Source organism: Podarcis muralis, chromosome 9 (assembly GCF_964188315.1).
Source record: "Podarcis muralis chromosome 9, rPodMur119.hap1.1, whole genome shotgun sequence".
NCBI lineage: Eukaryota > Metazoa > Chordata > Lepidosauria > Squamata > Lacertidae > Podarcis > Podarcis muralis.
The window spans coordinates 50,763,754-50,781,040 of NC_135663.1; the positions used below are offsets into that span (position 1 = coordinate 50,763,754).

The 17,287-nt window shown below is 40.8% G+C and overlaps 2 protein-coding genes across 6 annotated transcripts in view; both read left to right on the forward strand.

Moving 5' to 3' along the window:
* The window catches only part of TRAPPC11 (trafficking protein particle complex subunit 11), a 72,359-nt gene that overhangs the window by 46,598 nt on the left and 8,474 nt on the right, over positions 1–17,287 (forward strand). The window contains exon 30 of one of the 3 annotated variants that reach the window (XR_013394251.1): positions 14,724–14,850. The exons of 1 other annotated variant lie outside the window; for it this stretch is intronic. Coding sequence is in view for 1 of the 2 variants with exons in the window: in XM_077934224.1 (XP_077790350.1) it covers positions 5,557–5,571 (15 nt within the window). In the remaining variant the exon portion in view is untranslated. Of the gene's footprint in view, positions 1–5,556; positions 6,229–14,723; positions 14,851–17,287 lie in introns of those variants that run through there. One more of the 3 variants, XM_077934224.1, reaches the window with a different exon arrangement.
* STOX2 (storkhead box 2) overlaps positions 1–17,287 on the forward strand; it is a 124,723-nt gene that overhangs the window by 7,376 nt on the left and 100,060 nt on the right. The window lies entirely within an intron of this gene.

Here is a 17,287-nt window from a genome sequence, read left to right on the forward strand (position 1 = left end):
TTTGAATTAGTGTGTTTCATAACTTTAAGTTAACATATTGAATCCTGGATGCTTTGGGGGGAATAAAGAAAGTCTCTACATTTTAAAATAAACAAACATGAAAAAGGTATTGATGTTCTGCTGTGGTTAGGGTAACCTGCATGAACTTTTATCTCAAAGCATTAAATATTAGTTTATTGTGTGGATTGGAACCAGGCTTATCATCATCAGGCCTTTAAGCAATAAGTACTGTATACCTTCAATAAATAGGTAAACAAGGTGATAGGGGTATTTGACATGTTTTATTTATATGAGGTATTTTCTTTGGACCAAGCAGTCCCAAGGTAGCTTCCAGCAAATCAAAATACAAAATATATTAGCCAAACAAACAAACAAACAAACAAACAAACAAACTATAGTAAAACTCCCCATTGAAAATAGCAGTAGGACTCCACAACCATAAAACAGCCATAAGAGCAGCATTCAACCCAACATAATAAAACCAAATTTTCTCATTCAGTAACTTTAAAAAATTGCATAGCACAGTTAATCAGCAAACCAATTCATTTGCTCCTTCTCACAAAACAAATATTAAATGCACAAATCTTGCATTGTGTGTAACCTTGTACTTGGCAAATGATTAACAAGAAAGGAAATTTGTTATGAAAAGTTTGCTCTCTTCCTGTATATAACCCCACACTTGCTGTGCTTGATGTGTGAGTTTACAGCACCTACAAAATACTATGTACTATTTTCTGTGGTAAGGCAGATCTTTGCGAAGTTAGCTAGCAGGCATTCTAAAAATGTGCTGTTTATCCATTTACTTAACTTCAAGTTTACTTAACTTCAAGGAAAAGTGGTGACTCTGTGTTACTTCTCAAAAATGGCTGCTGCTAACTAATTTTTCATTGTGGTTTTTTTTGGGGGGGGGGGAGGCGTTGCTCTTTGTAGTATTTACTGTTCCAGAGCTTGTTTGGTTCTGGGCAGCTGAGGCATTTCAGTCAACCTCCAGAAACCCAGCAGCCATAGCGCTTGTACTTGTCTTCTCAGTCTTGGGTGTTGGGTTGGGGTGAGGATCACCACAAAACCTCCAGGACGATTCCCACCCACCTCTGCAGGCTTTAAAGCAGGCATCCCCAAACTCGGCCCTCCAGATGTTTTGGGACATTAAATTTCCCATCATCCCAACCACTGGTCCTGTTAGCTAGGGATGATGGGAGTTGTAGTCCCGAAACATCTGGAGGGCCGAGTTTGGGGATGCTGCAGAAACTCACTTACCATGGGGAATGACAAGTTGGAAGGAAGCCTGCTCTCAGCTCTAACCCCCTGCCCTAACTCCTGGTTTGAGCTCTCTTTTCTGGCAGCTGTCTACAGCTTACCCCTAACAACTGCACTGATAAATGCACATGTTAAACTTGCTCATTTCAGTGGTGGTCAGTTTTTTGGGTGAAGTGTGCCACAAGTCAAGTCCAGAGTATATGATAGTGCCACAATAAACTACTAGTACCTGGGAGTAGGTTTGCCACTAATCTGCTGCATTCAAGAGCAGACAAAAGCATATTGTTTGGGAGGAGGCAGGAAAGAGCCCCTATGCCATAGTCATTGCTGTCATGCTCTATCCAGGCCTATGGGTCCGTGTGCTTCTATGAAAGTATGTCTCAAACCTTCATGATCCATGCTATGTGTGATATTTGTGCTGCAGGTTGGCCACCCATGTTTTCTTCTCTGCATTTATAGTGCTGTTCCTTCACCACCTGTGGTGGAGGAGGGACTGTAGATCCTGGTTAGAGCACATGTGTTGGTTACATATCTCCAATACAGTGCTGGTCTTGAATGTCCAATGGTTCAGTTGTTTAAAGCAGCGAGGTATGTCCCAGTGTGCATACCCCATCACTGTGCATCTTCGTTATTTTCTGGAGATGTTTATCTTGAAATAGTTATAGCAAATGATGCATTACTTTTAATTCTGCCCTTTTAGGATAAATGGTCATTTTGGTTGCTGTTAAGCTTGTTTTGCCTTTTGTCAAATTCTAGTTAATGGTGTAAGACATGTGTTGGCAAAAGCCTTGGGGGGAAAACCATACTTCCTACTTCATCTTAAACGTTTTTTTCTATGAGCTTAATTACAGGGTTTTACCTTTCTTCTGTAATTAACCTTTCAGTTAATTCTGTTTGGGTTTTTTGCTTTTAAAAGCCTGTGATTTCTTGTAACAACTCATCTTCACATTGACACATAACTGTAGACTGAGGACATGTTAGACAGTGCTTGCCTCCTCTAGAATATGAGCATCCTTCAGTCTCTGCTATCTTCATTCTTTTTTTTTTTTATATGCACTAATATAGTAGTAGACAGCTTCTTGAGAAGTATGCTGAATAAAAGGTTTGTTATCTGTTTGTTTTTGGTAATTATGTCTAATAACTCTGCCCTAATTAGAGATAACACTAGGGCCCTTCGAGGCAAACTAGACAACCACCTGGGTTGCCCAAATTTCAGGTATCGCAGCCCTGCATATGCCAGGAGTTGGTGAGAGCTGAGCAGTGTAGAGGTTGTCAATGCAAACCCCACCCCCTGCTGCATAGCTCAGTTATGGATTGTGTCCCTAATCTTGAACTACATCACTAGCTTGCACTTTGTCACTGTTCTCTAATTCTAACTAATTCTATACTTGTAGCATTGTTCCTTCGTTCCATTATAACTGTGTATTAGTTACAACACTTAGCATTCTTTTGAAAGCACTTATAAATCCTCATTCTTTGTATTATTATTATTATTATTATTATTATTATTATTATTATTAGCATATTGGTATCATTTGTGGCCCTAACAACTAACAGGACTTTTGTAGCTCTTTGGGTGTCACTTGTGTTAGTTTCACTTTCTTTCCATCTCCCACAAAACACAACAATAAGAGGGAAACAATGGTGACTGCTTGTGCATTCCTTTCTTCTTGCTTTGCTATAAATACTTGCAAATACAGTAAGCTATCTATGAATAGTTTACTGTAAAATGCACGTAATGGTGTCTGCAATATTCTTGGGGGATGATGTCAAATCCAGGCATTGGAACAGTAGAAGATGGCTTGGAGATGTCCATTGCTTCTTCCAATACATGGACTTCCTTCCTGACATTTCCATTGTTTCTTGCATCTTTCTTCTTTGAGTGGTGCTAGCTTTTCAGAACTGTCTATATTGAAACTGTCACGATGCAGTAAATATTGCAATGAACACCTTGCTGCAGCTCTCCTCCTTGCTGTTACTGCACAGTTCACTTGGCACTATTCAAAGTAGCCTTGCACCCAGTGCCTGCAAACAGAAAATAAAACTTGGCAGTTGTTTGTTTACTTTTGAAGTTTATACCTTGTCCTTCAATGGTCAAGTGGCATTCCAAGAACAGCCTTTAAAGGAGTTAAAAAATGCAAATATGATAAAAGATGAAACCAGGCAAAGGGCCTTTTCAGCAGTGGCACCCACCCTGTGGAATGCCCTCCCATCAGATGTCAAGGAGCTGAGTAATTATATAACCTTAGAAGACATCTGAAGGCAGCCCTATATAGGGAAGCCTTTTAATGTGTAATGTTTTAGGATGTTTTTTGTATGTTGGAAGCCGCGCAGAGTGGCTGGGGTAACCTAGTCAGGTGGGTGGGGTACAATTTACTTATTTATTTACAAAATGTTTCCATTTAAATTGTGGGATGATCTAAACGCAACATTGTGGTTCATATCAACTGTTTCACAGGAAATTCATTATGCCACAGTGTTTTTTCCCAGTTGAGGAAACATTGCTGATGCTGATGTACTCCATGTATTTTGTATCTCTTCTTGCAAACTAAGGCAGAAATCCTGTGTTAGCCATTGGGGTCTCTCTTTCTCTCTCTGGGCCTTAAAGCAGTCAGAGGTTGTACTGTCCAATGGCAGCTGCTATCAAGAGAAAGAGGATATTACATGTCTCTAGAACAGAGGAGGCTGTGGTTGCTATCCCTTGTAAATGTACTTCCAAGGTTACTTTGAACTACCTCTGCTCAAGTATGAGCCTTGTAGCATTAGGCAGTGATACAGCAACAGACCAGTGATAAGCACAACTGCACTTTAAGGTCCAATTCAGAAGTTTACCTCTACAACATGGCTGCTGCTGACAGTCACTTCTGCACATGGTTGAGCTGGAATGCACAGCAAGTACCCATGCCAGCACTGCCAGCCTGTCAGATGTGTGAGGCTCGCTCCCTTACTCACAGTGCGATTTGGCTGATCCACATGGAAAAGTAGACTCAAACTTTGCAGCTGGTGTATGGAGGAGCCCCAGCCACACGAAAGCGATTTTCAAGAGCAACCACAAACCCATAATTTTGTGAATATAAAGCAAATGTTTTTAGTATGGAGCTCAGCATAATATTTAATAAAGGCATAGTTTGTCAAATGCTGTAGCATTTTCTGAGACTGCTACTATCTGTAGGTCCTTCTTGTCATTTGTGGGAGTAGATGTACTTACATTTCTGTCAGTTTCTTTGTATTCTATTTCTGAGCAGTAAAAAAAACACAGAGATAGGCTGAGGATTTCCCCCCCAGCTTTTGACAAAACCTGCCTCAATGCCAGATGAACAAGGAGCTAAAGGTGAAAATGTTCACAAATCCTAATGTTTCTTTGGCCACAGATGCTGTGGGAAGTATCCATGTAGATACTTGACAATATCTGCAAGCCCAGACAGTGAGTCTAAGACTCTCTAAACCCAGGATCAACAGCTGTCTCTCTAATACTCTGGTAGGGGCAAATCTAATTTCATTAAGCAAGGCATATTCCCTTTGATCCCGTCACTTGAAGCTCTCTTTTTCTTATTAGCCAACAATGTCTGGACAAGTTAATGCATTGTTAGCTGTGAGCTACTTACAGAAGGGACATTTTTGTGCCTTGCTGTGAAATCATTGTGACATACCTCTGTTCTGAAATATTTGTCAGGATCTTCACAGTCACTAATGGGTGTTGGAGGTGGGGTAGAAAAGAGGAGGAACAAAGTAGCTTAATAAAGCAACATTACTTAGCCAGACCATTAAATATGTTTTCACATATTGCTTTCTCTTGGGCAAAGGTAAAATCGACTTTCCTCTTCTCTCCCATGTTTGTTTGTTTGCATTCTAAGAAGGTTCCATTTTATTGCGGTTTAGTAGTCCTGAAGAATTGTTTACTATTGCTACTAATAATACGAATTAATGAAACATTCATTAAATGTGTTTTATGAATGCATAATAATATTAAAAGGCACCATTATTCATGACTAAGTAATGTTTCTGCAACAACACTGCAAACTAGGTCAGAATTATTATTATCCCCATTCTGCATGCTAAGTGAATAGTGACTTCTAATGCGAACATGGCTGAGGTGAGGTTTTGAACATGGCTCTCTCACTCTTAGCGACCATGATTTGGCAGCCTATAAATCGTTAACACTTGAAGAGCACTAGCAAAATTCGGTAACAGTCATTGCTTGAATGAATGCTGAACTTACCTAGGGTGTTAGCTGGTGATAAATGCCTGACATTTCTTTACTGCACCTACATACTCTATTTATTTCTTACTCTCTCCTAGATACAAAATTGCTAAAGAATAGGTAATAACATCCCTGCAGGCTGCATCCTGCTTTCCAAGGCTCCTCCCTAGACCACACGCCCCGTGTGTGATGACTCATTTGCTGGCTGGTCCTTTTCCGAAGAATAAAGGGAGAAAAACTTTGATGGTGGAACAGCCTCAGCAATCTTAAGATGTGTCTTGCAAACTTCATTGATTTCCCCTGGCTGAACAGTCTTAACACTACTCACCTATGCTGTTTTTATTGCTGGGAAGTCCATGACAACATGCATCAACGTCTTTCTCTTAACCTGTCACACTGAACAAATTTCCGGTTGTTGTGGATAGTTTCTGTGGGATCTAGAAGATTGTTTTGCGTGGTGGTTGCTGTGTGAAATCGCTTGCACTTTAACCAGCAGCCCTAAATTGCAGGCTTGATAATTATGTTTTTGTTGACCCATATACATATTAATGAAGGTGTATTGCTCTTTTGTGTTGGGAGCTTCACTGACAGACTTTAAAATTTGTTTGATAAGGGTGGACCCATTTTCTTCGAGGCCGTCCTGGCTGACTGCCTGGCTGACTGAATGTGCCCCTAATTGTACCGAGTTGCTGTATCCAAGTCCTATGTCATTGATCACCATTGGCAGAAGCAAGAAAACCTGTTTTTATTTTTTGCCATAGCAGCAGTTTATTAATTACCCATAACGATACATAATAAATAGACATGAAAGAGAACAATAAGTAAAGTTTTTTGCGGGGGAATAGAAGTTTGAAAAACAGATATTTCTTCTTTTTTGGGTGGATAAACTTCTAAATAAATGAAATAATGCCCTTGTTACAATATTGGACTTACGGAAAATATAGTGAATTGATGTAGCAAACTACGTTCAACCATGATGGCTGGGGGTGGGAAACTGCTGAGAGATGAGATACCATATTTTTCGCCCTATAGGACGCACTTTTCTCCCTCCAAAAATGAAGGGGAAATGTGTGTGCGTCTTATGGGGTGAATGCAGGCTTTCGCTGAAGCCTGGAGAGCGAGAGGGGTCGGTGCGCACCAACCCCTCTCACTCTCCAGGCTTCAGGAAGCTATCCGCAAGCCTTGGGAGCCTGCGGGAGTTCCCGCCGGGCTCCCACGGCTTGCGCAGAGCTGCCTTTATCCCGAAGCCCGGGCGCGCTGAGCAGTCGCGCCTGGGCTTCGGGTAGCTTTGCGCAAGCCGCGGGAGCCCTCCCACGGCTTGCGCAGAGCAGCCTGTTCTGGGGGCTGGGGGGGAAATAAAATTTATTTTCTTTATTTATCCCCCAAAAAACTAGGTGCGCCCTATGGGCCGAAAAATACGGTAATTTTATACATGTGTGAACTTATGGGGTCAAATAAAATTCTAATTGAAGTAAATGGTTTCATATGTTAAGCCCTAGGGAATTACAAGTCTATATACTAACAATAATTTATTATGTTTTATTATGTCCGGTTGCCTACAAGTAAGAGAAACTTGAGTATGTATGTTGTGTGGTAGATCTGTTAGGAGAAGCTGAGGAAAACTTTGTGTGAGGCATTGTATATTGATATGACACAGGTAAGCAGATTACCCTGGAGCTAGTCAGCTATTAAAACTGCTCTCGACTGTTTGACTTCTGTGGGGAGGATAGGAGCGGGGTTGGTGTAAATATTTGCACACTCTAATCTTTCTAAAAGATCTGGAGAATGTTGATGTGCTAGTTCAGATGTGCTGCAGCTTAATTTCTGTATAGTCCGGTTTCATGGGGTCAGTGCACTGGTATGCCAGAGCATTGTTTTGTATCGCCTTCTGTGTCTTTTTTACAGGCACAGCTACTCCCAGTTATGCTGTTGTTTCAAAAAGAAGTGAGTGAACTTGTTGAGTTGTGTGACTGTTGTATAAAAAAACCTAAATTCACCTATGAGGAGTTGTCTCATTACAAAGCTCTTGGTAAAGCTACAACTTACTAATCAAGAAGCTGCTTGATGAAATATGTAATTTTAGAAATGCATTCCTTTTTACCTGAGCACAGGGGCAGGCAACCTAAGGCCCGGGGGCTGGATATGGCCCAATCAATCTGGCCCACAAATGGTCCAGGAATCAGTGTGTTTTTACATGAGTAGAATGTGTCCTTTTATTTAAAATGCATCCCTGGGTTATTTGTGGGGCATAGGAATTTGTTCATTCTCTCCCTCCCCCCCCAAAATAGTCCGGCCCACCACATGGTCTGAGGGACAGTGAACCGGCCCATGGTTGAAAAAGGTTGCTGACTCCTGTGAGTTACATCCACAGTGTGTAAAAGCACCAGGTTTATTTATCAGAAAGTTATACATACAAAAACTTCAAGATGTGAAAAATATATTTGGTTCAAGTTCCACAGCTGCTGCAAACTCACTAGAAGGATGGCTTTATGCAAACCACTATATCTTAGCTGATAATATTGGTCTATCTAACAGGGTTCATATAATGATTACAGAGATGCTGTGTGTGGAACTCTGTGTTACTGATGAAACTATCAAATTTGGTGTCACCTTTAAAAAAAAACACCTTTTGGGTGTGGAAAGTTCTGCTTCTGAATGTTGTTATGGAAACTGGAAGAGGACCATCTTAAAATCCAGATCGCTATTGTGGACAGTGTTGGTTGCTTATTCAAAGGCCACATTCAGACTATCATTTGGCTCTATAAATAATAGTTTATGAAGTTATGTATGAGTGCTGTGGCCATTATTATTTATTAAATTTCTATACAGCCCTTCATCCGATGATCACAGGGCAACTGACAATATAAAAACACAAAAATACACAACATGGTAACAAACAAAACAACCACCACCGCCTCCCCCCACCATAGATTTTTAAATTAAGCCATGTGTGTCTCCTTTGCCTCCTTCCATCTTGTGCGATTCATTGCAGAGATCATTGCAGAGTTCCTTGTTAGGTCCAAATTTGGGAACCTTTGGCTTAATAATGTCTGGTAATAAACTAGAGGCAGGATTAGATTGAAGTGGGAAGAGAGGAGTAGTCTCTTGGGCCATCACCACCCTGAACTTCTGAGTTCAGTGAAACTACCAAGAGAACTCCTCCTGCTGATCCTGAGAGGTTCTGTAGGAGGAAAGGTGGTCTCTTAATCATATTTGGGGCCTGTCAATTAGGCCTTTTAAGCAATAGGCTGAGCATTTTTAATTGGGCCAAGAAACAAACTGGCAACCACACCTCTATGTTTTATTAGCGATGGTGGGGAAAAAACCCAGCTGGTTTGGGGCCAAGAGATACATTTGAGGATATCTAAAAATAAATCACCCTTTGACACACAATTGTACATGACAATTATGAGATGATAATTTTTGTGAAGAATGAAGTGTCGTAAATATGCCACTTAAATAGGGTTGAATATTTGGTCATGGCTGACAGGAAAATGAGTTAGAAAATAACAGAGACGATTTAAAGAAATCTCCAGGCTTTTTGTGCTGTACTTTTTGCATAGATTCTAGAGGTTATCTCCGAAAATGATCTTTCTTCAGTATGTGAGAAAGCTCCGAGGTATGCAGCTACAATGAATGTTAGACTTGGAGAGCAGGACAGTGAGGAGTTTCAGCTGCTTCCCTTCAGTTGAGCTGGTTGCAGGTGTTTGCATTACTGTACAGTGGTACCTTGGGTTAAGTACTTAATTCGTTCCAGAGGCCCGTTCTTAACCTGAAACTGTACTTAACCTGAAGCACCACTTTAGCTAATGGGGCCTGCCGCTGCGCCCCCGGAGCATGATTTCTGTTCTCATCCTGAAGCAAAGTTCTTAACCCGAGGTACTATTTCTGGGTTAGCGGAGTCTGAAGTGTATGTAACCTGAAGCGTATGTAACCCTTTTTAGTCCACGGTCAACTTCCATTTTGCCATCATTTACTTCACTTATTTCTACTACCAAGTGCAAAAAAACCCCGTTTGTTTAATTTTAAAAAGGTGTTGCATTCTTTGCCTGTAGAATAGTACAGTGGTACCTTGGGTTACAGACCTTTTAGGTTACAGACTTCGCTAACCCAAAAATAGTACCTCGGGTTAAGAACTTTGCTTCAGGATGAGAACAGAAATCGTGTGGTGGCGGCACGAGGCCCCATTAGCTAAAGTGGTACCCCAGGTTAAGAACAGTTTCAGGTTAAGAAAGGACCTCCAGAATGAATTAAGTCCTTAACCCGAGGTACCACTGTATCTGAAGTGCTTTAGAATTGTTACAAAAGCCATAATATTTGCAGCAATAAAAACAATTATTACGAGCATGAAAATCATGATAAAACTAAGCTCAAACCATGGTATTTGTGCTGTGGCTAAAGTTACTTCACACATCATGGGACAAATCTGGTAGAAGCCATTTGGGTACATAGGTGATCACCCCCTTTTTTTCCTTTTAGAAATAATCTCAGTAGCCTAGCCTAGCAGTGACATTTTGAAATGAGCATGTTTTTTCCTGAAAAATTGGGTTCATGGACCAGAATAGTTTGGAAAAGGATTTATGGAGAATTAGAAAGCTTGCTCAGAACTTTGTGATATTTTAACTGGTTCTAATAAAGGTACTGCTTTTTATTTTGAAATGTTTGGTAACAGAAATCTGGTCATCTTACTGCATTTTTTTTGGGGGGGGGCGGGTTGTCTCCTAAAGTTACATGGGCAGAATGGCAAATTTTAAATACCGCTCCTGTGTTTGCTAATTGAGTTGTTTGAGGTTGTAGTGCTCAATATGTCTTGCCTCTTTCACTTATATTCTAATTTAATTCACCATGGTTTCATTCTTTCATTCCTAGAGACTGTTGCTTACAAACCTCACAGGCAGATTTCTCTGGTTAAAAATCAGTGGTTTCCAGTGATTCATTGTTTGCAAGTGGCAGTGAGATCTTTAGGTGCAAAGCGGTATAGATATGCAAAGTGGGATTTAGACAAGAGTTGCTAAGACCAGCCTTGTCCTGATTAGCAGCTTAAAAGTAATGGAAAACATGGATGAGAGTATTCATTCAAAAGATTATTAGCAGGGCCGGTGGGGGTGGGGTAGGAGAGCCATTTTGTCCCAGGGTCTCAAGATAAAAGGGGTCTTCAAATTTATTTTTTCAGCACTTGATAAGTTTTGCAACTTTTTTTTTATGCACATACGACCCAAATGTTTGCTACAAAAGCATTTATTAAATAAGAAAATGTTATATTCATATTATTTCTCAATCTATTTTTGGTGCCTTACATTGTTTTTAGGTCTTGTCATTTCAATTTTTATTATGGCTAGGGAGTTTCAAAAGCTAGATTTGACCCAGGGCTTCCTGGACCTCTTAGGGGGCCTGATTATTAGGCAAAAGTTTTAGTATCCTTAAGTTATCAAGAAGCCATGTGTGTTTACTGAGAGAAAATGAAAAATAGATTGCCTGTGCCCAAGGATCACAACACTGGCTTTCTGCCAATTTTGAGTAAGGCTGTAATCATGAAGAAGTCCAAAGATTGATTTGGAATGAGGTCATATTTATGTAAATATGCAAATCAGGGCCACATTCTAGGAGACTAAAGCTTTTGTAATTATTTGAACAGAGGCCTGGGGCTCTTTTCATCTACTCAGCCAGTTAGACAATATATTACTTGGCTTGATGTGTGTCAGATTCTCTCTATGCATAAGGCATAATATAGTATCTTTCACAGGTTATTTCATATAGTTAGGGCCACTTTGAATGTGGTAACAGTTCTATGGTCTTGCTAAATGTTAGTTTTTTCACCGAGAGCAGGGAATAATTAAAAAGCCTTTGCCTGTGAGACAGATTTCATGGAAAACTTGGGGTTTTCAGTGCAAGTAAAAACTAGAAACTAACCCTGTCTGGTTTGTGTGTGTATATCACAGGAAGGAAACTAGTCTTGGCTGCAGAAAAAAATATGTTCCCAAGGAAAGGAAAGGGTGTAACTTGTCCTAATTGAGAGGAAAGGGTGTGGATTTGATAATAATTTCAGGAAACAATAAATAATTCAATTTTTGTCCAACCATCCATCCAACAGCAAACACTGCTATTTGTTTGCTATTTTGTTTTTCAACTTCTCTAGGCTTGTGATACAAAGTAAATAAAGATCACCCATCTTCTTTTTTGGGACATGCAAAGCGAGTTCATGTAAATGTAAAGGATTCTGACATTCGTGCAAAGCTCCTCTGACACAAATTGCTATGTGTAGGTGCCCCCTCAATATATTAGTTTTTGAGTAAGGGGAAAGTTACCCATTAAATAGAACACAATATACCAGCAACACAATACAGTGTGTTGTTCCGGTTTGTTTACGTTGTTTTGGAACCCGAACGTCCGGCGGGGCTTCTGCAGCTTCCAATTGACTGCAGTTATCCCTTTCCCTGGGCTATCCCTAGGGGGACGTGGAGCCAGGACAAATCACACTGTGTGTGTTCCCCACACCTTTCCTTCATCCACTGTCTACTTCTGCTCCTGGTGGTGGCAGCAGCACCTCCTTCCACCTCAATTGCTGTTCAGGTGTTACTTTAGTGCCCCTCCTTATTTTCCTGTTGCTTTAGCAATAGCAGTGCCAGCAAGGTCTTCTGCCACCTGCCTCCCTGCTCTAGGCATTGAGGAGGTGAAAAACCTCACTGGGTGGGTGGAAGACAGCTGGGCACCAAGCACCCCCCCTCCCAAAAGTAGTTGGGCTGCGGTCATCGCCCATTCATTCCCCACACACCCAGGGATAGCCCTAGTCCTCCCAGCCAGGTGCCATTGTAATTGGGGCAAAACCTCTGTTCCTATGTTACTCACAGGTAGGGCATATTTATTTTGGAGCAGGGCCACACTTTTAACATTGCCCCTGGTGTTGTGTCCTCTTCCTCCAATGTGGCACTTGGTTGACTGTAAAGAAACCCCAGTGCATGAGACGTGCAGAGGCTCCACATGATCAGGAAAGGGTATACTGGGGACTGGCATTTTCTGTACCCTCCGGGTCCAGGGAGGGCCTGTTAGGAAAAGGCCACGCCACTGTGTCTTTCAAGATGGTAGGTATAAGTCCCTCGCATAGTGAAGCATTAGCCATCCAATCAATATCTTCCTGCTAGATTTTGCCAACTGTAATGGGTAAGGGACCAAGAGGGTGTGTAGTTGGCCTCACCAGTCCATGTCTTCAGGCCACAACAACTTAAACATATCCCATAGATTGTAAGAAGACAGTGTTCCATGTGAGTGTGGCTTCTGGTCCCCACAATTTTAATTTCTGGGAGCCCACCGTAGCTCAAATGCTGAGGCTAGCAGTGGTCTCGCCATTGGTGACACATCCTCCCGAGGTGTTGAGATATTAGCAACTCTTTATGGTAGCTAAATTATGTGTGGGGCTGTAGTGGCAAGCGTGTTGTTCTCTCAGCTTGATATGAGAGAATCTGCCCTAGGGGATAGTACTGGTCTGTTTTCCGTGGCTGCCTTAAGGATTGCTGATCTAAGGTATACAAGGTGCTTTTTACGCTTTTAAGCATGACGTATAAACACTAATTATTACTTTGCAGTATGCCAGACTAGTTAATAGCTACTTGCCTGGTTGCCTGTATTTAAAGGTTCTGGAATTGCTTACAGTATCAAACAAACTTTCTAAACCCAACCTAAAAGTATTATTTAAGTAACAGTTTCACAGCTCTCTGTAGCTTCCCTCTCCTCAGGCCAGAGGAAAGTGAATATTGCCCCTACCTCTTCCTAGTTCCTCTCAGGAAACACAACACATGCAAGCTGTATCTAGTGGATCTGTCATACCGTTGCACCCAGTGTGTGTGTGTGTGTGTGTGTGTGTGTGTGTGTGTGTGGATATTCCAAAAAACTGTGCAGAGAAACTTTTTAGAAGCTGGCTCCTTTTTCATTCTGTTTTTAGGGCAAAAATGACTGATAGAGGGTTTGTGTATGCCATAAAATGTTTTGCACAGTACGTAAAAAGCGATTGAATTTAAATGGGTTTTGCTTCAGCTGAATGTATTTAGTATGAGGATGTTCACTCCCTTCTATTTCTTACAATGTGTTTGTTTTAATCCACCTTTTCCCTCCTGGAAAGAGGAAATAACTGCCATTCTTTTAGAAGGGAAATGAACTGCTAAAGTTGTTTCCTACTGTTGCCCATCTTTTGACCCTTCCTCTCCCTCTTGTGAAACACTCCTGTGCCCTGACCCCTTGTGACCAAAGCTGTGGCAAATTTTGGAATGGAGGAATGGACTATGTTTCAGTGTGCTGTACTTGAAAGCAGTTAAAGTGCAAGGACTTCATTTTTATTTTGGTACCCTCTGTACATACATTCAATTAGTCAATGGCACTCTGCTCATCTGTAAGCTGAACCCCACGTGGAAAATTTACTAGTGATTTTACTCCTGTTGTTCCATTGTTGTCATTCCAATACTGTACCGAATTACACCCTGTTGCCCCGTTCACATTTTTAATAGGATATGTATCAGATGGAGGACGAGGAGAGAGGATTGAGGTTGAAGAAAGAGTTGTGAGTGGAGGGGCACCCTTTCCCCATCCTTTGGACCCCCTGGGAAGCTCAACAAACCTTCTGCACCTGGAACTGGGTGTGGAGAGTACAGTTGAATGAGAGACAGCTGTGGGCAGCCTGAGGAAGAACCCCTCGCCTTGGGCCTGCCCATAAAAAGCAAGTCTAGAATGAGAAACTAGACTAGAGTTCCAGGAACTCTTCTTCTTGTGATACCTTTGTGGGTGAGGTGAGAGTTTGTTTGGACCCTGGGTGAGAACCCGGAGGGAGTGTGCATCAGAAGAAGAATGAATTTATATTGATTTATATATATATATTAGTATCTTTGTATTAATGTAACATTTTTATATGTAATTGTGTATTTTTGTAATACTTTAAGTTGTCTGTTGTTGCTTCAGTTTTCTGTGCACAGTTTAGAGATTTTTTTTAGTATATTAAGAGGTACATAAATTTTAAAAAATCAAATCAAATAGGAAGGGCACCCATCAGATTTAACATGTAGGAGCTGGAGTTTCAGCCAAATATTTCTGCAAACATTTCCACATTATCTAATAACTCCCGGACATTTTTAATTACATGTTTATAATGGCACATTTTAATTACAAGCTTAATGTGTGAAAACAGAATTTACCTGTCTATTAATGAACAGTAAGGTATTAATTCATTACCCAGTGGGGGATTCTGAGTATTATCTGTGTCAATATGCTTTGTCCTTCATAGGGTATGACCTCCTTGGCCAGCGTGAACAGCTGAAGGACTCATTGGTTTGGTTATGGCAATTTCTTCAATATTGCATTTCACCTCTGGGACATATAAAATTATTGTATACTACTTTATACCACTAGAGGTCAGTATAAACAAAGAAATAGCGGTTGTATGAAACATTTTGTAAAGGAAACCCTGATTTCTGCAAAATAAAATAACATACAGTATTAAAAAGCTAAATAATATATATCTCAAAGCCAGCCTGTATTTCTTCTTCTGTAATAAATACTGGTTTAGGCAAACCTGTGATTAACCAAGGTTACCCATCTTATCCACTCTTTTAGATAAGGCTGACCAGTAGGTGATTATTTTGCTAATTATTGTGAAAATATATCTAGCATACTGTTACTAAGTAAGTGGCTCTTGTGGTGTTCTTGAGTGGGTTTCTGGTTATAACGTTAAAAGAGAATTTTAACATTTCTTTCTAAAATTATGTTCAGAGCAATCCTAACTGTGTAATACTGTAACGTGCCCTGGCAGTCGGGACTTTACAGTGAAGGGCAGGCAAGCAAGTCATACATATACATACACTTGCTTGCAGGATCATCGCCTTGTCGTGGTGAGTGGGCTTGCACGTTCCTATGACCCTTTTGAGCAAAGCCGTCTGGAGTCTCGTACTCCCAGCAGGGTCACCCAAGGCGGTACGGTCAAAGGGGAGGAGCTACACAAAGAATGATCCAAGAAGTCCTCAACTACAGAACAGGCAGAAAATAACAAGCAGTATATTACATTGGCTGTGACAGCAGATGAAGGCTGCAGCAGATAAGAATCTACCCGTCGTTGTGATACTCATGCCATCGGAATAGAGTCTAACTGTGAAGACTGTGCATTGGTCAGCGTGCACTGATCTACACACACAAAACAAATTCATGTACAAGCGTCTTCCAAAAATCCACCCCAAACCCAAAAAAGTCCCATGGCGATTGGCAAATGGTAACGGACAAGACCATGGAATCTGGAAGCCCCTAGTAATGAACCAGCCTGTGAGCGGTGGATACAGATTCACTCGTTCTGACTCAAGGAATGAGGCAGTTGTGTAGCTCGGCAGCTGAGCAGTCCTATTTAGGATACACTCTGCTCACCATGAAAGCGGGGGGGGGGGGGTGTAGAAAAGTTCCCCTAAACATAGTCTGCCTCCCTTTTTCCCTGACTGGATTACTGCGCCACCCAGCAGTTGTAAAAGACAATTGAACTTTGGAACAAGGAATATACGGACTTTGTTGGATAACACAGATAATGAGCGTTCCGAGCTCAGGATCGCCATCATTGCAAGAGAGTTGCAACGAATAAAAAGGAGGCTACACATTCTTCTGGAAAGGTCTACCTGAACAAGAACATCAAATACATGGAGTAGGTTTTGCTATCAAAAATGATCTTATGAAGCTCTCGTCAGGAGTCCCTACTGGCATTTCAACCCTTCGAATAAAACTCACCAAAAACCAACAGGCTGCTATTCGAAGCACTCATGCACAAACACTGGATGCCGATGAAGACATTAAAGAAAAAAATTAGTCTCAGCTGGATGCCATCCTATCAGATAAAATTATCCTCCTGGGTGATTTTAATGCAAGAGTTGGGCCAGCTTTTGATCTATGGCCTGGGACTATTGGGAAAGAAGGTAATGGCAACAGCAACCAGAATGGAATCTTACTTTTGACAATATGTGCAGCGCATAACCTCATTATTACCAACACACACTTTCAACAAAAATAAATTTAAAACACCTCTTAGACTATGTAATTGTTCAAGCTGAAAATCTCTGTGATGTGCTCCTTGCCAGAGCTATGACGAGTGCTGATGACACTGAAAGGCCACTGTCAGTCAAGAGTAGATAATTATGGGATGGAGGGTACTGTAACTTACTGGCCAAAATATGCTTTGCAGCTGGAGCAGATGGAAAAATGGTCTGACTTGTGTTTGGCTGTTTTCATTTCCCTATTCATGAGCTAAGAATGGAACTCAATATCTAGTACAGCTGTAATCTTAAAGGGCATCATAAGGATCTAATCAAAATCTAAATATTTAAATCTAAAATCCAATCATTCAAACACTGTTTCTTTTAAAGTAAAATTTATTTAGCAAATTTTCAGGCTGCCCTTAAATTGAGTTAGGACCGGAGTGCTGGGACACCTGGCTCATTCATTAAAGGATGCTCAGCTTTTTCTTACAATGCTTGTCTATAGAACTCATCATTTTCTTGTCTTTTCCTTTTTCTATTTAGCTTAGAGTTCAGATATTTCTGTACAAAGTATATATTTTAATTCATAATAGATTCTCGGAAGATGCGGTGAAGTCTTAAAAGCCAAAAATTGGCAAGAAGTCTGGAAAAATGAGGGTTGCGGCAGTAAACTTGAGATGTATAATTTTACCAATCTAATGATATTTGACAGTTTCCCCTTTTCAAGAACTTTCCTATGTAAACATTGCCGAACTGGAGTATTGTAAAAGCCACTTAAAAAAACATTCTTTACTGGCTGGATTTAAAGCTTTTGTTTGGCCATGTTTTCTTTTTGGCATAT